At 40.1% G+C, this 22,268-nt stretch overlaps 1 protein-coding gene across 1 annotated transcript; it reads right to left on the bottom strand.

Moving 5' to 3' along the window:
* Nucleotides 1-9,883: 9,883 nt before the first annotated feature.
* On the bottom strand, nt 9,884-11,992 carry LOC143124836 (G-protein coupled receptor 4). Its single transcript, XM_076286524.1, has 2 exons — nt 11,881-11,992; nt 9,884-11,370 (listed from the first exon to the last, which is right to left on the bottom strand). The coding sequence occupies exon 2, from the start codon at nt 11,358-11,360 to the stop codon at nt 10,320-10,322; it is 1,041 nt and encodes a 346-aa protein (XP_076142639.1). The 5' UTR covers nt 11,361-11,370; nt 11,881-11,992; the 3' UTR covers nt 9,884-10,319.
* Nucleotides 11,993-22,268: the final 10,276 nt, after the last annotated feature.

Genomic DNA, 22,268 nt, shown 5'->3' on the forward strand with positions numbered 1-22,268 from the left:
CTTCGACCTAGCGTGGTAATATTATTAACACCTAATTGTAGATCCTATCCACCACAGAGTTTAGAATCCATGCTGGATCGACCCTCAGCCTCTCCCTCCCCTCTGAGCGAGAGAGGCACACACACTAGAGATGCGCTGATGGGCTATTATTTCAACCATAACTGCATAGCAAAACGTATCATCCATCAGCCATCCATCAGCACCAAAGTTTGTTGACCAATTTTCAAAACTGCACCTGCCCACCATCCGCTGGTTGTTTTAATGTAGGCTATATGGGTGATGCAGCGCTGCTGACGTGAGGCTAGAAAGCCCTTGCCTGTTCTAGAAAGACTGATCTAATGCAGCAAATATATTAAAAGGCAAAAGTCGTACATTGGCTAGGCCTATCCCCAGAATATCAGCAGCAAACTCAGTCTCTGTCGCGCAAAACAGTCTCCAAATAAAACGCACATCGGCCTGTTGCCTATTCTGCCAGCTTGTGACAATATATCGTCCAAAATGCTTGATTGCATTGCATTCTCCACATTTTTAGCTACATTTTCATGTACCACATCAGCATTTTTGTTCAGTGAATCTTTTGTAAATTGCTTTACAATTACCGTCGGGCCTATAGGCCTATTGCCTGGCTTGCCTCAGCTTCGGTCACGTCCTTTTACAATTTTATCATTGTAATAAAAAACGCAATTTGCCACATAATTTCAGCATGCTCCTGGTCTACTAATTAATGCCTATTGTACTTTATTTTTTGCAAAAAGAAAGAAATCCTTGATAAAATAACAAGTCATTCACATTATAGGCTACTTTACATACTGTTATGTCAGGTTGACTGACAAGCCTGTTCTGAAGACTCCCATTCATTTTGACTGCACGAGCGCGTCTTTTTCAGACAGACATCGCAATTCATTTTATAGCAGGCCATCGGACAAATATGACGCCTCGATATTAAAGAAACTCCGACTCCATTCATTCTGAAAGTCCACCGCACAACAATGCAACGTGCATGTTCACATTTTTAGTAACAACCGCCAAACTTGCTTGCTTGCCTTACACATCTAAGTTTTCCGATTATTTTTCTTACCTTCTTTTTCCGCTGTGGATGTTAGTGAGTTTGTAGAAGTTTTAGCTCTTACGTTCTGAACATCTCGCACTGCCATCGCCCGATGTCATTTCTTAGTCATATCACTCTCTGTCTCTCTTTTAAATGCCTATTCCCTGAATGGTAGGCTACAATTATGTGTTTTAGATATAGGCTAATATCTAAACAAAATAACCCAGGCAGTCTCATCTAGGATATAACACAGGTTGAAGTTGGTTCTATTTAGGGAGGTGAACATCTGTAGATGACTCAGAAATGACATCGGAAGACAAGGAGTGAATATGGCAAGAGGCAAGCCGAAGTCTGCTGACAAGGGCCCGACGGTAATTGTAAAGCAATTTACAAAAGATTCACTGAACAAAAATGCTGATGTGGTACATGAAAATGTAGCTAAAAATGTGGAGAATGCAATGCAATCAAGCATTTTGGACGATATATTGTCACAAGCTGGCAGAATAGGTAACAGGCCGATGTGCGTTTTATTTGGAGACTGTTTTGCGCGACAGAGACTGAGTTTGCTGCTGATATTCTGGGGATAGGCCTAGCCAATGTACGACTTTTGCCTTTTAATATATTTGCTGCATTAGATCAGTCTTTCTAGAACAGGCAAGGGCTTTCTAGCCTCACGTCAGCAGCGCTGCATCACCCATATAGCCTACATTAAAACAACCAGCGGATGGTGGGCAGGTGCAGTTTTGAAAATTGGTCAACAAACTTTGGTGCTGATGGATGGCTGATGGATGATAAGTTTTGCTATGCAGTTATGGTTGAAATAATAGCCCATCAGTGCATCTCTAGTGTGTGTGCCTCTCTCGCTCAGAGGGGAGGGAGAGGCTGAGGGTCGATCCAGCATGGATTCTAAACTCTGTGGTGGATAGGATCTACAATTAGGTGTTAATAATATTACCACGCTAGGTCGAAGTACTCCCAAGTGCTATTGCGCCACACATTGTAGTTCTCATGTTTATTCGCTTGGAAAATCGTCACGTTTCATGTTGTGTGCCCTAACATTTTTCATCAACTACTCGTGCAACTGTATTTAAGTAGGTAAAACGTGGAGGTGTTTGAATACTGCTATGTGCCTCTCTCTATGGCCACGGCAGAGCCCGCTAGCATAGCAACATGCTAACACATTCGCGCCGCGCGACAGAGCGTTTGAGTGCACCTACCGACGCGGGAGAGGTACGACTCAACTCGTGAAAGTTATGGTAAGAACATATATCACTACTGATTTTGGGTGGCGTGTTCCTTTAAGTTGATATTTAATTGGTTTGTTTTGTTCATTTTTCCGTTCAGGGGGGACTGCGCGTTGCTCCGAAGCCCCTTTGGTCTGACTCGTCGTCAATAATCCAAAAATGTCCCTTTGGGTCTACAGCCCAGTAGTTTGATATCTCTTTGTTCCATTAAAATTAATCCCATTCTTCCGACAGCTCAACCAAATGACATGCCAAGTGCAAAGACAATGACAAGCTTGGGACTGAAGCCATGCAGACTCTGCTAGATTTAACAGTGTTTCTCAAACTTTTTTTCTGGGGACCCACTTTTTAAAAATGACAGACTATCGCGACCCAACTCGTGACTGTGGTAGTTAACAAACTAGATCACGTGGTTCTCAAACTTTTTCTTTCATTCCCCACTTTGAGGGGGCATTCTCGAGCCCCACCTGTCCCTCATCGCTCTAAGAAAGTGGTAGGTCAAGCTTAAAATTGTCAAATTTATTGAAATAATGACAAGTTCTAAATATATCCTCTTCAACAGAGTTAAAATCAGCTGGTGCTGCAGATATAATAATAAATAAATACATAACACACATATTTCTGTTTTCCAGCAACATATTAGGAAGCATAGGCCATTATACAGCATTGTACAATATATTCAATGAAATGCCAACATGCTGCATTAAATGGATCCATAATCCAGTCATACTGAGCACTGCTGGTTGGGAAATATTTTTGAAATAAACTTTGCAGGGATGTGATGTAGGCCTACTGTTTAATACATGGGATCACAAGAGTGCCTCCCAATCAGACGTTTCAGCGATTTCGCTCAGAAATCTCAAAGGCACAATACTGTCGCGATCGAGGCGCCTGTCCCATACTCAAGTTTTTTTTGGTGAATGCAGTAATCTTATTTGCTAGGTGAGGTAGGTGCTTGTCTTTGCCTTGTAACTGGACATTTAACTCAAATGTATCGCTAAGATAGGCCAGCTTCGTCAAGAAATGTTCATTAGTGAACGTGCTTGCAGATTCAAACATGCGCTCTTCCTCCAAGAAGAGGCGACTCGGAGCTCAAACACGCGCGACAGCACTTTACCAACCCGCGCCTTGCCGTGCAGCTGCAGTCTACTTGGAAGCAGCGGGGAACATAGGACCCGGGGAACATAGGGATGACCCCGTGAAGGTAGTGCCTAAAATGACTCCATTCACTTCATTGCAAAATCGCGGTTGATCTGTTTACACATTAAAACCATCTGTGTTTGGCCTGATCTGACACAATTATAATGCTGTCATTACAGACAGTCAATTGTTCAGGCCCATCACTTTACAAACCTAGAAGATCAAGTTGTCAAATGAACAATGTGCTCGCACAGGTGTGTCAATAAAAACATAGGTATGTTCATTATTTTAAGGTCACTTAAAATGATAACGCCACTGACCAAGAAAACCCGGTCTAAAGTGAAGGCTCATGTAATACAGTCACCATTAAGGGCACACTGTCACGAAATATAACAATTGGCGAGACTGCAATGAGTCCCAGGCAACAAAGTCGACTGGTCTCCATGGATGTGCTTAGGATTTTTTGTCATTCAAATATTAATGGGGTAAGGGTTGTTTTTTTCAGGCTATATTTTGGATTGTAACCCCTTGTCAATAATGAAAGTAAATAATAAGTGTAAAACGTTTGGTCTGTTTCGTCGTTACCTATGAGTTCAAGTACATATGTGTAGGCTAACTCTGCTTGGCACAGACACTGTGCCAAGCAGAGTTAGCCTACACATATTATCAAAATGGCAACACCTTGTTCTTAAGGGGAATGGTAGATGTCACTCATTGGTTTAATGGATGTTACACCCAAAAAAATACACCCATCATTAATTAAGAAACATAAGACCAACGGTAAACAGTTTTTACCATTCTCAAGATAGCATATTTCGACACACCTTAAATGAACATGCACATCAGATCTGAATTCTGATACCATCCTAGCCATACCCAGGATGTTTGAATTGAGGTCAAAAACAGGATCTAGAATTACAATTTGAATTTGAATTAAAGGAAGCAGAATTGAAATTCAATGAAATTCAAAGAAGTCTCGAATACATTTTATTTTTCCTGAATATTTTCATTTCCAAATGAAATGCCATTTTGAGTGTAAAACAAAATGTAGAGTTAATTTTTAAAGTGTATTTGCGGAATAACTTGGTTGATTGACTGACTGAATTTTGTATATACAAATTAGTGAAGACTGTCTAAGGTCACACCCACCCCTTGCGAAAGCACAAAATGGTTTATTCTGCCTGCAGGATGAAAGGTAGGCTATTCATTTTTTGTTGTTGTCAAATTAATAAACATGTTTTCTTAAGTTGCTTGTGTTTTGTCTATTTGCAAGTGCTTTGTCGATTTGCATGAGTTGTCATAAATTGCAGGTTGTTTGCACCCGTTGGCCACTAAATGATGTTGGTAAGTGTCTGCTAAATGAATAAATGTAAATGTAGTGAGGATTATATATACTGTACATATTTGTTTAACAGTGTCGAAAGATTTCAGTGGACTAGTCCAGCCTATTTCCACACAAATAGGAAGGCTTATGTCTACTTTCATTTGAATTTGTGCATGGGGTCACATCGTCTCTGCATTTAGTCACATAGCTGTGAGTTAGAGGATTAGTGGCAAGTTATACAGTCTCTTACACACACACACACACACACAGGCGCGTAGCAAGCGTGGGGGACGTGGGCGTTATAACGTACACACTTTTGCTAGAACACGATTCTATCCCCCACACTTTTTGTCAGATTAAAATGAAAGTAAAATATGGAAATAGACGCTCCCGTACAGAGTTGGAACCGTATCTACCATAACGCACACACAGAGAGACACAAATAGGTCTGTTGATTTAATTGAACGGTCATCCAGCCAATCACATCAAGTTAGCCAGTGAAGAACCAGAGCCGCTCTGATCAAATTCAAAGTGTGCGTCTTACAAGGGTGCGGCTGCTTGGGTCTGCATTATAACGTCTGCAGTGAGCAGATTTCAGGTAGAATTTAAATGATAATTGTTACCGCATTATGCTAATTTAGTAAACCAAAATTCACTGTCTGACTGACAGTTTTTGTCACAATGTAGAAATGCAGGGAGTCAAAGTGAAAACGGGGGTGGGGTGCGCGCACCGAGGCACTTGTTTCTGCAGAAAGACCTTTGGCTACTGTTCTCGGAGAATTATGCTTTCTCTGTCTATGATCTGCAGCTTTTCTCAAACTATGGGCCTCCTCAACAATTAACCTAATGGTACACGTAGCAGCGAAATTAAGTTATCACACGTCTGATTTGCAGCAAGATTGAATTGGAACCGCGGACTGAAAACAAAAATAAACTAGGCTAAAAGTTTCCCCAATCAAAACTTATACATTTGGTGTCATTAACTATATAGACATATCCCAATCAGCACACATATGTCTCCAAGACGCTTGGAAAAGATCAGCTTAATTACATCGCGTTCCATTTAGAACATCTTATTTGACCTGATCTTACAAACGTCGGCGGCATTTCACTGTCATATGTGTCGTAGTGCTACATCTACTGGAGATTTTATTGTCTTAAATACGATCGCGTTCCATGTAGAACATCTTATTTTGATCTTACAAACGGCGGCGTCAAGACAAATTTGAGTTCTACATCTGAGAACTAAGATTTCCAGCATGTAGAACTCAAATAGAACGCTTATGAGCGCTCATGCAATGTGTGCGTCCCTGCAGCAAGTGAAACTGAAGGTAACGTGAGGTAGAAACAACAATAGTTTAAACAACAACGTGGCTTTCTGTAACTATCAATGGAAAAAACATAGAAACTGCTAATCATAATCTTTAAATTGACATTAATTAAGCTGGCTATATGCAACACACTTTATTTATATTCCCTTTGCATATGTTTGGGTGGACTTCAAACGTTTTTGAATTTGAGCTTACAGTTCTGTCACTATTCTGTGTCCTTTACATTTATTTAATAGGTATTAGTGATACCTCGAAATTAGGCTGTTATCTGTGAGGCAATTTATTGTAGCCTGCTAACCCACATGCACAAAACATAATTTCTGAAATTTCTGAGATTTCTTGATTTATAACATGATATGTCCAGGGATGGATTACTGCACGGGCCTACCGGGCCCAGGCCCAGGGGCCCAAGAGGTCAGGGGGCCCTGAAGCCCAAGCCTTTGCATGGAATCAATTACCTCAATATCAACAAATCAGGATGTAAGCTATGAATCTGATTGAATTTAGTATTGGCCAGCCCCAAAATGCACCAGAATACAGGAAATCACATAAAACAAATTAAAATGTTTCTGGGGGAGGACCCCCAAACCCCCCCTCCCACATAAGCAACAATTAGTGGGGGGCCCTTAATACATCTGGGCCCAGGGGCCTGAAAGTTCATAATCCGCCCATGGATATGTCTCCATGTAGGGTAGTGTCAAAGTGATAGCAGGTAGATCATGTAGGCCTACATGTCACATGAGCCACACATAGCCTAGGCTCTGCTTCTTCTGTCCCTCCCAAACTGCATTAAAATGGTGTGTTTAGCAATCAGAATCTCACATTTTTTTCGGGGGAGAAACTCCCGGACACCAATATAGTCCGCACCCCTTTCAGAAAATACTTACAACGTCCCTGTACGGAGTTATTTATAATTTGGCCAGATTGTTTCATTTTCCTATCCCACAACCCCCACACTTTTAAAAAGCTTGATACGCCTCTGCACACACACACACACACACACACAAATAGGAAGGCTGTGGTTCTATGGCTGATTTATTTTGTGCATAGTCACATAGTCTGTGCATGTAGTCACGTACGTCTGACAGCTACAGTAGTTACATGTCCCTTCCTGTCAAGGGTTTTCAGCTTTGGGTGTATTTTAATTTTTCTACCCTTAGTAAATGTCATGCTGAGGTGAGTTTAATACAGTAGGTGTCACCTTTACATTATTCAAAGCTGCTAGACTATAGTTGCTCTACTACTCTATTGATGAGCTACTCTATTGATGTTGTCTATGTGAAGAGATCAAACTCCCATTAAACTTAAAAACTTATTAAAAAATAATTGATTTTATAGGTTGTATTGTAATATATGCTATAATCAATTAATGTAATATATTTTAAGTCTCAATTTATCAATTGCCCCCGCATTTTGCCATAGGGCCCACAACAGCGCCCCGTTCACAGTATATATCAAATATGATTGCATCAAACACACACCTTATAACTTATAACAGTAAGCAATTACATTTCCAAAGTAACCTTCCCAACACTGAACGTAGGTGAGTTTCAACACATTCTTTTTGTTGTGTGACTGTGGAATTGCTTTGAATTGCCATGAATTTAATTACACTTACTCATTCCAATTAAAATTAAAATGCAACTGGGGGGGGGGGGTCAATTCAAATTTCAATTCATGAACTGAATGGAAGCCAATTCTAAAATTCTGAATTTTGCACAAGGCTGGCAATTTTATTTATGTAGCGCATTTCATGCACAGTGGGAAAACAATGTGCTTCACATAAAAAGCATGAATGAATAGACAATAAAAACATACGAATAAAGAATAATTATTAATTAAATAATAATAATAATAATAATTAAAAAACTAAACAGATAAGATATAAGTGCAAGAAATAAAATAAATAACAGACACATACAAAGCATAGTGCAGTAGTCAGTAAAAAAAGGCATCTGAAAAAAGATTTGAAACAGACAATAGTTTGGACCCAAGACTGAACCCTGGGGAACTCCACTTTAGGGGTGTTGGTGTTGATTTATGGTTGTCAATAACAAAAAAAAGCTCCTATCCTGTAAATATAAATTGAGCCACTTGAGAACAGCACCTGATTAACCAGCCCAATGTTCTAGTCGATGGAGTAGTACATGTATGTTGTGGTCCACAGGGTCAAAGGCTGCACTGAGGTCCAGCAACAGTAAGACAGATGCCTTGCCTGCATCTGTGTTAAGGCGAATATCATTTGTAACTTTAACAAGGGCTGTTTCAGTGCTGTGATTTGCCTGAAAGCCCGAGTGAAAGTCATCTTGGGAGTTGTCAGGAATGAGGTGAGTTGATTGAAAACTATTTTTTCAATGATTTTGCCTATGAATGGTTTGATATTGGCCTATAGTTGTATAATATGGATGCATCCAGGTTAGTCTTTTCAGCAATGGTTTTACCACAGCTGTCTTCAGGGATTTAGGAAATGTAACAGTCTGTAGTGATGTCTTTATAATGCGAAGCAAGTCTGTCCCTAGGAGGTGAAGGACAGATTTGAGGAAGCTGGTGGGCAGGGCATCCAATGCACAAGTGGCAGAGTTGAGGTTCTGTACGGTTTGCGTAAGACGGCATCAATCACACTAAACATAGACAAGTTTGGTGGATCTGAGTTTGTGGTTGGTAAATTAGGTTACTTCCTAAGCATGTCCTTGTATGTGGTAATGGACCAGAAGCTTTGATTTGCACCATTGTCTTTCTGCCCTCCTACAGTCTCTCTTCAGGAGTTTAACCATTTGACTTTGTTTCCAAGGTGGTTTCTGTTTTACGGTGACTCTATTGAGTTTTAGTGGTGCAACATTATCCTTAATATCTTTCATTTGTGTATTAAAATTACCCAATAAAAAATCTGCTGAGTCTGATGGTTGACTCATGGTTTTGAGGAACGCTTGTTCAAATACCAGTGTGAAGTTCTGCAAGGGTGCTGAATGATCACTGTGTAATGTCATTTTTAAAGATGCAACAAGGGATGTGTTCTGTACAGTTTGATTTGATTAGAATTTATTTCAAATGTGGCAGATACAAACACATGTGCCCTCAATTGGCAGAACAATAAAATAAAGTAAAAGAATCTCTCTTTAAACACATTTGAAAGGGAGAGGGAAGAAGTGAGCACTTATTTAATCCCACCCCTATCATTAAATCATACAACTAAAAAGTGCCTGTTTCCTTTTGTTAAATTAAACGTCAATTAATGCAATTTATACCTGAAAATAATATTATTAAAGTTGTCCACTTAAAAGTGCACAACGTTGAAGTATATACAGTACATACAATTGTATACATATATCTTGAATTTCCACTTGGGGATCAATAAAGTATCTATCTATCTATCTATCTATCTATCTATATCTACATATACACATATGCATACAAGCACATAGGTCCAAATACACATGCATTTATACATATATGCACATTATAGACGTACACACAGCCACATCACCATTTATCATGGAAGTGGCATCATGCCACTGTAGCAACACCAACACCGCAGATGATCAGCCCCACAGTGTGTTAAACAAACAAACACTTGATATCATTTTCAAGTTTCCATGTGATGCAAGAGCTAACATTAAGATGTAAAGGCCAAAAGAGAAATTCCTGTTAATTGTTTTTACTAAATATTTACATCAGTCTTTAGTAGACAACACAGACAACAACCGTACATGTGGATTTCAGCAAGTTGCCGGCTGACATTTATTTGCCATTAGCACATTTAATTGCACCTGTTACTCCAATAACCCCCCCCCCCCCCCCCCCCCAAGAAAGATGGACAGGGACCAAACTGGTGGTGGTGCTGGGAGCAAGGAGTGGACATCACGGTCAAAGCACCTGAAGCAGCAGAACTAGCACATTGGGCGAGTCATTATCAGCATAGCTGTATATCTGTTGACTGGACAAGTGTAATGAATGAGTGACATCTGTGACATAATTACAGTCTTCCAAGTAGAACTTGTGCTAAAGCTTCCATTTCTTATAGGGCTGATTCATAGTCAACGCAAAGTACAGCATGATGCGCTCTTGCAAAGCAAAATGCTTTGTCCAATTTTTTGTAACGTGACGTAACGACACATGTCGTACCATATCATGTGTTTCCGATGGGGGATCATCAATCATCGACTGCTTAGCTTGCGTTGTCAACTGCATTCGAATAGCTTGCGTAGGCTATGAATCAGGCCATAAGGTTCTTGTTATAACCCATCCGTGGAGCCTGTGCCTTTCTCCATGGGCTCAGAAGGCCCACAGGAAGCCCTGGCTTGGCTCAGGCCCCAGGTCATCCTCCTCAGACACGGCAGGTACCGCGCCGCCGCCGACCTGAAGTCGTTCCTCAGGAAAATGTAGAGAACGGGGTCCAACAGACTGTTGAGGCTCAGCAGGCCCCTGCCCAGCTGGAAGGGCATGAAGATGGCTTTCTCCCAGGCACAGGCATAGGAATCCCCGTGGAATAGCAGGCCCAGGTACTTAACACACCCGGTGATGTGGTAGGGTCCGAGCACCACGAGGAATATGACCACCAGGAGGGTGAGGAGGCTCTTGATGCGCCTCTTCTCGTTCGAGGCCAGGGCGGTGACGGCCATCAGCGACCGCAGGGTCTTTACGTGGAGGATGAGTATGAATGCCAGAGGAATGACGAAAGAGATCAGCAGGGTTATGAGCCGGTAGGTGATAAAGCCTCCTCCCGAAGGGTATTTCTCAATGCAGAGGGTGTAGTTGGCACGCACTGGGAAGAGCTTGTTGAAGGCGATACACAACGGGATGGTAATCATCACCCATATGCCCAGCGCAAACCAGCGGGCAAACTTGAGTCGGCTCAGGAAGTGAAATTTCAGTGGGCAGGCGATTGCCAAGTGGCGCTCGAGTGCTATGATGCACATGAAGAAGATTGCTGCGTACATGCTGACGTAGAAACAAAGACTGGTGAACTGGCAGACTCTGGGACCAAATCGCCAGTAGTGGTCATTTTTATAGTAGTCAATCCACAGGGGCAAAGTCAGCAGTTGGATAAGGTCAGCAAGTAACAAGTTAAGCACATACACAGGCAAAACATTTTCTGTTTTGATGAGCTTGTACAATCCAAACAGTGATAAAATGTTCAAGGGAGTGCCGAGACTGAAAAATATTCCATAGAGAACTGGAAGGAAGACTGCATCTTGATTGAAGTCTATCCCGCATGAGTTACCATAACGATGTCCAGTCAGGTTCTCAGAATGGTTCTCAGAATCTGATGCCATCTTTGATAGACTGGAATAAAAAAAAAACATTCCTTGTTAATTCTGAGCAAGTGAGAGCAGTAGCTGCAACTATAGTGATAAAGTTAGGGTGACCTGACTGTGTCCTCTTTTTGGTTTGTGAAAAAGAGGACAGAAGAGAAAACACTGCCTCAAAAGGCTATTTTGAACTAATTTGTGAACGACATAGAGAAACACAATGCAAATTCGCTATAAACACGTTTGAGGCTCTAGAAGAACAATATCCTGGACGATTTTTAAGGTCTCAAAGAGGACATGTCCTGGAAAAAGAGCACATCTGGTCACCCTAGATAAAGTTCACCAAGTTTTACCACCCAACTCAGATCAGTCTACTATAATAATTCTACTCAATATCTTCATATAGATATTATTCTACTATAAGAATAATATCTACATGTAGAAAGAAGCTACTGAGCTGTGTTAAAATATGTTGGAAACATTGTCAAAATTCACTGAAAACACTTCACACTAATAATATTCAACATAGCGAGAGTTCACTTACTGTGCTGTGCTTTCCTTTAAGGCAGTTGGATGCTGACTTCTTCAAAAAGTTCTAAAATGTTTCCCCACAGTCCAGTGTGTTTAATGACTTGCATGAAATGCAGAAGTACTTTGAATTAGAGACGTTTTTTAGTTCTCATCAGCCACAAAGCCTATGACATCATTGAGGAACACTAAAATTAGGCAACATACTCATCCAATGGAAAGTACGTGCCTGTTACTTATGTTTTTGTCTTAGGATAACATGCATATGGTAAATAGATAATTCTCTGTCAACTTGATTTTTTTTCTCTTTTCCAGTTTGAGTATTTTGCATAGCTCAGCAGTGAGAGACCACTACAGCAATACATTTCTCAAGGTTGTCAGCACAGAACTATAAGCAGTTTCTTGAAATAAGCTAACCACCTAAACCACCTAAACTTCATCACACAGCAGAATTGCGGCACTCTAAAAAGCATTTGAGGAAGCTCCACAGAGGACTCCAGATAAGAGAATGCAAGTGTATGTTCACTGCTGCTGATATAATATTAGCTTAGATTCAACGTTATTCTCAGTGTGCAGAGTACAAGTACAGAGCAAATGACATGCAGTTAGCTGTATGCAGTATGCAGTTAATATCACAGCTGAGTAATCAAAACCAATTGGCATGACATTAGGCTGTTAACTGTTAAGTCACTCCCCCCTGTCTATAAACACCACACCAAAATTCCAACACGATGGAGCCTCAATACTTCACTCATAAAAGACCCAGACTTCACCACACTAATAAGGCGTGAGTGGGCATTCTGAAGATGAAAGACTTTCCAGACATCTCACCCTCACTGTTATTTGAAGCTGGGAAGGCATTTATCAGGGGTAAAATCATATTCTTCATACAGGAAAAAACAGCAACAACAATTGGAAAATACAATAGAACAGAAAAATCAAACATCTAGCAAACAAACTATCAAGCAATCCTAGCGAACCAAAACAGACTGAATTAAAAGATACATAAAATACATTACAAAAAACTACATTTCACATTCAACAATGACTTTCAGTAATAAATATCTGCCAAACCTACTTCAACATAAAAAAGAAAAACTCAATCATCAAGGAACACTATCAATCAATCAGAGACACTACAGGAACGATAACTCAAAATCAAAAAATATAAACAGCATTTTCCAGAACTTCTACAGTGACCTTTACTCCTCTCCTCACCAACCTACACACTCTGACAGCGAAGCTTTATTTCAAAATTTGGACCTCCCTAAATTAACCACAGAACAAGCAGCATTCCTAGACGCACCTCTCACCCTCAGCGAACTCACTTCAGCTTTAAATAAGATGCCCAATAACAAATCTCCTGGACCATAATGGACTACCAGCCGAATTCTACCGACATTTTTGGGACATAATCACTATTCCATAGAGTAATTATAGAGATTAAAGCCACTTCGACCATACCCACACATATGAATACTGTCGCCATGACACTACTGTTAAAACCTAAGATTCCACTCTACCCTCTAGCTATTGTCTTTCACTAATCAACACAGATCTGTAAATTATAACTAAAGAATTAGCAACCAGAAGAGAGACAGTCACCCCCACACTCATTCACCCAGATCAGACAGGCTTTATCAAAAACAGACTTGCCACAGACAAAGACTCTTTAATCTTATTAATATAACACAACAAACCCAACAGAAAACTATCATCATTTAACTTGACGCAGATAAAGCTTTTGATAAAGTAAACTGGCTCTTTTTATTCAACAACTTTACATCAATTTGGGTTTGGAGAGTCGTTCATACACTGACTGAGGGGCCCCGTTTAGATATCAGGGCGAATAATATAACCTAAATTATATGATTGAGGGGCCCTATTAAGACAACATAACCTATGTTATTTGACTGTATATATATATATATAAAAGTATATATACTCTTTTGATCCCGTGAGGGAAATTTGGTCTCTGCATCCCAATCCGTGAATCACACTCGGCACACAGTGAGGTGAAGCACACACTAATCCCAGCGCAGTGAGCGATTAGGTGCCTTGCTCAAGGGCACTTCAGTCATGCCTACTGGTCGGGATTCGAACCGGCAACCCTCCGGTTACAAGTCCGAAGGGCTAACCAGTAGGTCATGGCTGCCCTAACTGAGGGGCCCTATTACGATATCAGGGCTGGAGAACATAGTAGTGACTTCACGCAGAGACTTAGGCTTCAGGGATCCCTAAACACTTGGCCCCCTGGGCCCGTTAGGCCTGTAATCCATCCCTGCTCATTAGCTTGTTTAGAACTATTGAACCGTTTTGGAAATTCTGGTGTGTGATATTCCATAGATAACCTTATTCAAGTTTGAATAGCCTAAATTATTGGGATAAAAAAGCTGATTTACAAAGTGATTCCATGCCTCCTTGAAAAAGTTTATATATATATATATATATATATATACTGCTGAAAAAAATTAAGGGAACACTTCAATCATACACTGGATCGGTACTCTGACACTGTTTGGTTCTGAGCACAAGTAAAACTTTTGAGGTGAGTGTTTTATTTTGCAAGAACTGTCAGACATTCTGTGAATGTAGTTTGAGAATGGAGAAAAGGGTGGAAGGTTTCAAAAAAATGTGTTTTAACTATTGTGGAAAACTGTAAGTGTTCCCTTCATTTTTTTGAGCAGTGCATATACCTCGTTTTGGAAGTCGGTTTGGGTTAAAGCATCTGCTTTATGAATAAAAGTAAATGTTAATGGTTTTGCGTCTCTCTCTCTCTCTGTGTGTGTGTGTGTGTGTGTGTGTGTGTGTGTGTGTGTGTGTGTGTGAGTGTGTGTGTGTGTGAGAGAGAGAGAGAGATTGAGATTTTAAAACATACTTTATTCCAGTTTTACAAAACCAAAAGCAGGTCAATCAATCACTCTTTGTCATCACAAAGTAGAGATATGAAATAGATAATAAAACCATTTTTATAAAAGATGGCTAAAATGCAATTCATTTTCAATCACAGTGCAAAGTGCTTGTTTGGTACACCACACCTCCTCAAAGGTTTCCATATTTTGCATTAACTTATAAAACCGAAGTCAACCAAAACTCTGGCTTTAACCAGGGCAGGAAACAGAACAACAACATTAGTTCCTGGTAGGTTCTCCACCTTATTCCTCCTTGTGATATAAATAGCCATTTTGGCTTGCCCCAGGATAAAATTCAGAAGTTTGCATACATTTTGTCTTTTTTTGACATATTTAAAACCAAGGACAAACATCTCTTTGGAGAACTCTTCACTGAAAGCACAAAATAACCCTTGTAGCATGCAAAACAAAGGTTTTAACCTTAAACAAAGTGCAAAAGCATGAAAGACAGTTTCCCTTTGATAACAGAAAGGACATTCCTGACTAGCATTTGTGTTTAGCACTGAAACAAAAGCATTGACAGCAACTGCTCCATGAAGAATTCTCCACTGTAAGTCACCCACTCTCTTAGCCAAAGGTGGTGTGTGTGAGAGAGAGAGAGAGATAGAGAGAGAGAGCACCCATGCACATGACTGGGGTGAAAATAGCCAACTGAATGGGCAGCAAGCATTACATTACACATTTTGCTCCCCAAAATAACCTGCTTTCAGGTACACCCTTGTGCATTTGTTTGTACATTGTGCACTATCTTGTGACAGGCAGCATGCTGTTTAGTGTCTTACAGAAGTACGTCATCTAGATGAATGGGTACCCAGCCACCTGTAATAATCCAAACAGTGGGACATGGCCAACAACGTTTCTGGGGAAGATTTGCACTCATCAAACCCAAATACCTGATTCAGAACACACATTCGTATTAGTGGAAGGTGCCAACCCTGTGTTCCATATCAATGTTTGCATGTTCACACATTTGGCACTTTAAAGACTGCCTGGGAAGAGGAGCTCATAGTATTTGAATGTGCTTCATTTTTCAATCAGAGTTGTAATTTAAATGCTTACAAGGTGTTGAAACACCGCTTGGCAGATATTTTCCGGCCCTGGCTCGATGGACGGATTTCCATACTATGCGTTCTTTCGTGCGTCGTCTCAGCCCAGGGCATGGCTCCAAACTCCATGTAAAGTGTGTAGCTGTCCAAAATCCAATCTCCCGATCAATATCAAAGCTTTCAGATACGGAAGGAAAATGAAGTCTAAAAGCCCCTCGCAGTGAGGTTACTCATAAAGCACTGTGGATGTCAGGGGAAGATGCATTTCCATTTTAAGGAGCATCCCCTTCCCCTTCAGTGGCAACAGTCATGCTCAGCACTAGGCGCCCCAACGACAGTGAATGTGAGTTATAAATAGATTACATCTAATCTCAGGACTTTATTATATCAGCTGTCTAATGTCTTAGAATATAATAAAGGATCGTGCCCTTGTTACAGCAAAGAAGTCCCCTTTGCCTTCAAACACTTTGGTAGCATACCCTTTAATTGAATCAGAGCTCATTAAAGCAGAGTTGTGGAAGATGTTATACAATTGTTATGCGTGAACCTCCTGTTTTAAATTGACTCAGTGCAGGTGAACTTAGTTTGACACCGTGGTTCCTGTGATTAATATTTTGCTGGGCAAGGATGCTGGATGAATTCTCAGGGATGGTCTTCTGGAGGCCCCATCTGCAGGGAGTGTGTCTGCAGCTTCTATGTGCTGTGAAAGAGCCATGCACTGGTGTTGATGCATGAGTACGCCATGTACCAGTGGGGTTTGGAAATCATGGTGCAGGACACAAAGAAATGCGCTTGCACAAGGAAATTCTGGAGGAATCATTTATTTTAAAGGCTCCCTGAAACAAAAAAAGAGAGTGAACCTGTAGGAAGTCTTTCTCTGAGCAAATAGGTAGCAGTGCTGAACCATATGTTCTTGGGAGCATGCGATTGTAATGGTCTCATACTGTAGATGAGCATGAGGTAGAATTCTGTTGAAATATTACTTTTAAAGTAGCCTGGCTAACCTCATCTCATTGAGATGGGGTCTGGGAACTAGACATTCATTTTCTCGTATTTGAAACGTGGTTTACGAATGCCTAGAGCCGTTGATTGGGCGCTACGAATGTCTATCAAATGCGTCTGTATGTAGCTCATAATGGCCAGAAATGGGCATTATTTTAATTATATGTATTTTAAATACATATTTAATTACTTTTTGTAATTTGTATTTTGCAGGATTGAAAAAAAAAACAAATGTACTTTGTAACAAAATATGTTGAGGGGTTGTATTTAGAGTATTTCAAATCTGTCATTTTTTTCTCAAATAAACAGTAAACACGTAAACATGTACAGCAGCCAAAAAAACTATGCAAGACTATTATTGACTTCAGTTCATCTTTTAACTATATGCAGAAAACATATATTAGTTAAAAGACTATGTGATATTAACACAAATAGTTTTCTTGTGCAGTGGATAAAAGAATTCCTTACAGACCGACCACAAAGAGTAGTGTTCAGTGGCATTACCTCTGAGACAGTGATCCTAAATACTGGGGCGCCTCAAGGCTGCGTTCTTTCACCTGTCTTGTTTTCCTTGTACACCAATGAAATGCATATTATAAACCAGAGTGTCTATTCGTACCCCTGGTACGAATAGCCTTGGCCACACAACTGGGCTATTCACACCCTGTTACATAACAACAAAAACATGTTGCTCGCGTGCCCAAAAAACATGGCCGACATTCGTTTTTTCGTCAGCAGAAAGTGAAGAATTCTGAACGGTTTCAGCACTAATATCTGTTCAAATTAAACTTGAGATGGAAAAGTTGTGTTTTATTTTTTGATAATCTTTGTTCATTGAACACATACAACCGTCAGTTTGTTAGCTAACAGAAATTTCGTGAATATGACGTTCAGGCCTATAAACTATAATTTTACCTGCAAATCTGAAGTCCTTGTGGAAGCAGATAGTGCAGTGGTCACAGGCAAGGGCTGGCACGCAGGAGACCGGGGTTCGAATCCCGTGTGATGCGTTTTGGCAGAGTGAGTGTGCATGTGTACCAACGTCTCTGAAGAAAAGGCGCGCAATTTGAACAAGAAATCGGTTCTCAAACGGAAGTTTTGATTGCAACAATTAGCTAGTTCATGCACCAGGGTGTAAATAGCATGCAGTACTATAAACACCAGGATACGAATAGCATCCACTTCTAACTGTACATTGATGCAAACAGCATACCTTATTCAGAGTGTCTATTACACAGCTGAGCACTCTGTTATTCACACTCTGTTATGTAACAACAAAAAAACATGTTGCTTGTTTTTAAAAAAAACAAAACAAATATTATTACATTGTGTGATCAATATGCCAGATTAAATGCACAGGGGTGCAGATAGCATACACTGATATTTCTACCAGACAAGGTACTAATAGAACACATTGCTGTGTGCACCGGGGTACGAATAGCATACATTGATATTTGTACCAGACGGGGTACTAATAGGACATATTGCTGTGTGCACCGGGGTACGAATAGCATACATTGATATTAGTACCAGACAGGGTACTAATAGGACACATTGCTGTGTGCACCGGGGTACGAATAGAATTCACTTCTTATTGCACCAGGGTACGAATAGCATACACTGCTAATTGTACCAGGGGTGCAAATAGCCTTACCCATTATAAACTCTACCTGTCACTTGTATAAGTATGCTGATGATATGGTTGTGGTTGGTCTAATGCAGGCATGGAATACAGTCAACCAATCCGCATATTTTAACTGTATTGAAGAGCTTATTAACTGGTGCAATGACAGTGCTCTTTTTATTAATGTTGTAATCAATGACCAACATGTACAGGAGGTAGAGGAGTTAAAATATTTAGGAACATTCTTTGACTCCACTCTAAGTTTGACTAAAAACACATTTTTAAAAAGGCAATGCAGCGTTCATATCTACTTAGGAAGTTGAACTCATATGGGGTCAGCAAGGAAATTTTAGAGACGGTGTACAGGAGTCTGATTGAGAATGTGCTGACATTTGATATGTATACTTGGTTTGGAAACCTGGGGGTTAAGAACAGAAACAAGCTATCCAGAATTGTTAAGCTGGGCAGTAAAATAGTTGGTAAAGGCCAGAGACAATTGGTAGACATATATTCTACACACATGAGACGTAAGGCCCAGCACATTGTGTCTGACCCAGTGCATCCTCTGTTTACAGAATTCAGGAAATTGCCATCAGGAAGGAGGTGCACAGCTGCAATAGCAACCAAAAACATTTACAAAAAGTCATTCATACCAAGTGCAATATCACTACTCAATTCACAATAGTCCATGCTATTAGTCCATGCTATGTATTGTCTATTTATTGTGTCTGTATTTTAGAAACCCACCTGTGGAGTCAAAGACAAATTTCCACACTTGTGGACAATAAAGATAAAGCTATTAGTAATAGGCTAAGCCAGCATTTCATAATTCAGTTAAATATACTACCTATAGCCATGCCAATAAGCTATATGCTTATCATAGTCCGGGAGCCAAAGGCCAGCATCTTGGTGAACCTGGTTTTGTCGGTTAAAGTTTTTTTCTTTGCTGTTTCTTGTTGCGTAGGGGGTTACTCAATAAGAATATAGGAGGGTGCCCGGTGATATCCATTGGACAATTCCCAATATTCAGCTCTAATTGAAACTCTCCTAAACGTGCATCTCACCTGTTATTGGCTGGAACACTGTTTGTTATGTTTTGTGGTGCAGGCTGCACCAGTTTGTTTTTGTTGCCGTTTGCGGAGCCTGGGCTGTTAAAGAGACTGCATTTTTTCACAATGTGTTTAGGGGACAGGCAGCTAGCGGATAGTGAGGAGATGTTTGCTGTATGTGTATGTGTATGTGTTTTTTGCACCTGTAAATAATTCTGTATATTGGGACAACTTACAGGATGTTATTCTGTTTGTCCCCTGTGTTGCGAGTCATGTACAGTGTATGTAGGCAATAGGCATGCATTTCTAGCACAAAAAGGGAAATGCAGTAGAGTTAACAAGTGTTTGCGGTCAGAGAAACATCTGTCTGTCCATCAGCTATTTATTCTTCATAACTCAGCTTTTACTAACCTCACTTTGTCCATCAGCTATTTATTTGACAAAACTCAGGGTTTTTACTAACCAGCAGTCTGTCAGTCAGCTCTTATGACCGTCGCGCAGCGAAGATTTTTTTTTTCTTTTTCTTTTTTTTTTTCTTTTTCGCATGGCCAATTTTCCGTCAAGGATTCCCGGGACACTGAAAGAACGGGGTGCACGAATCTTGGTGGGCATGTAGCCCCACAAGGATAGCATGGAACCAATGTTTTTCGTTTTGATCTGTAATTGTTTTTTTTCCAGAGTGCTAATTTGGTCTTGAAGTAAACTGGTTGGTGTGTGTTGTTCCACCAGTAGTTTGCTTTGTTACAGTTGATTCCACTTTTGCAAAGCCTGCTTGTTGTCAGTTCAATCATTAGTCGTTTATTGATATGGGACGCTGATTCATTTATTTTACCAGATCTACTTCATAGGACCCCAAATATACAGAATTACTCGACCTCTGCCAGCTAATCAGAAAATAGTATGTCTCTTGGGGATATGTTTTCAATAAAATGACTTGTTTCTTTTAAAAGTTGGTATACCATGATTATTGTGAGTGTATTTTTGTATTTTCAAATTACTAATTACTTGTATTTTAATGAAATACATTTTTCACATCAGTATTTTGTATTTTATTTAGTTATATTTTATGAGCCAGTATTTGTAGTTTGTAACAAAATAGTTTTTGATATATTAGTAGGGGGGCCTATGTGTCTAATTTGGGGGCTTGTGGGATTCGCATGTTAATTTTTGGAGAGTATTATATCTTTGTTCTAGGGGTTCTTAAGAGTAAAAAAAAACATGTCTCCATTTTTTTTGAAGGTTTTGAAGGACCCAAATCAAAGGTCAAATTCAGAAAAGGTCAAATATGGTGTTTTGTCCATAAACCTCACATTGCTGGTATTATAGCATAGGGTTTGGTGCCTACAAGGTGTGCAAAACTGGGCCACATAAACAATACAACATTATAAAACATTTTTAGGCTGATGATTGATCTCTTTAACAAGAAATTGTGCGTAAAATTCTCGAAATTGTCCGCTAAAAAAATAATACTTCAATATCAATACAATCAATTCATGCCTATTAGTGTGCTTGAGTGTAGGCCTAGCCTGCTCTGTCAGTTCTTGTCTACACCCATTCAGAGCACAAAGTGCAGAGATCTCTGTTAAATCAAGTTTAATAGACTTAATAGACTTTTACATAGTACCAGCTGAAGTCTGTAAGGCCTTCCGTAGCTTATGTAAGTGTGATGAAAAGAAAGGGTGAAGGATCAGATAGACAGACAGGTGTGTGTGTGTGTGTGTGTGTGTAAGAGAGAGAAAGAGAAAAAGAGACACTACCAGCATGGATGGATTATGAACTTTCAGGCCCCTGGGCCCAGATGTATTAAGGGCCATCCACTAATTGTTGCGGGGGACATTTTTAAAAATGTATTTGATGTGATTTCCTATATTCTGGTGCATTTTGGGGATGGCCAATACTTTAATTCAATCAGATTCATAGCCTATATGTTGATAGGATGTGTTGATACTGAGGCAATGATTCCATGCAATGGCTTGGGCCCCCTGACTCCTTGTCTCCCCTGGGCTTGGGCCCGGTAGGCCCATGCAGTAATCCATCCCTGACTACCATTGACAGTTGGCTGATAGCTGGCAGTGATAGAATTTAGAATATTGAATAACCTGAAGCACATAGTCCTCTGTTCTTCATGGTTGGTGATATTAGTGACCTTCTAGCCTTCTACATTTGAGCAAGCACATTTTCATAGTCCATGGTGGCACAGTCTAGTTAGGTTATATTCTGAGGTGTGTCTTTCTGTTAGTCAGGTGATGGCACACATATTCTAAAAGAAACAGATTTTGGGATATGTATCCAGTGGCAGATATGTGTGGACTGGTGAATGAACCATCACTAGAGACATATGCCTAATTTCTTGTTTTTGTCCATGAGAGAGTATAGTAATTCACAGATTGGGTTAAATGCAGAGACCAAATTTCCCTCACGGGATCAAAAAAGTATATATACTATATAGAAATCATGTGAAGCAGGCAGGACTCGGTGTCTTCAGAAAAGACGTGGTAGACCATCTTCTGAACCTGCAGCAACACCTGCAACTGCATAAAGTCCATCTAGAGGGACTTTGTACACTTGTTCAGCAGCAGCTGCTTCCAGCATAGATAAGTGTTTCTTCTGTCAGAAGCAGACAAAAGAGTGTCTTCATGAGGTGTCCTCTTTCAATGCAGGCAACCAACCAAGAACTATAAGTAATATTTTGAAGTCAATGACTTTTAACAGGTAGCCAGTGTAAAGATGCTAGGATGGGGAAAATATGTTGTGTGTGTGAGCAGCTGCAT

The sequence above is a fragment of the Alosa pseudoharengus genome, unplaced genomic scaffold (genome assembly GCF_046254945.1).
Source record: "Alosa pseudoharengus isolate Yale_2024_CS ecotype anadromous, Long Island Sound unplaced genomic scaffold, YU_APseudo_1.1 YU_APseudo_1.1_scf_15, whole genome shotgun sequence".
Classification (NCBI taxonomy): domain Eukaryota; kingdom Metazoa; phylum Chordata; class Actinopteri; order Clupeiformes; family Clupeidae; genus Alosa; species Alosa pseudoharengus.

Bases quoted from the DNA above. Each gene is read 5' to 3' on its own strand.
- LOC143124836 (XM_076286524.1), bottom strand. From the start codon at position 11,360: ATGGCATCAGATTCTGAGAACCATTCTGAGAACCTGACTGGACATCGT.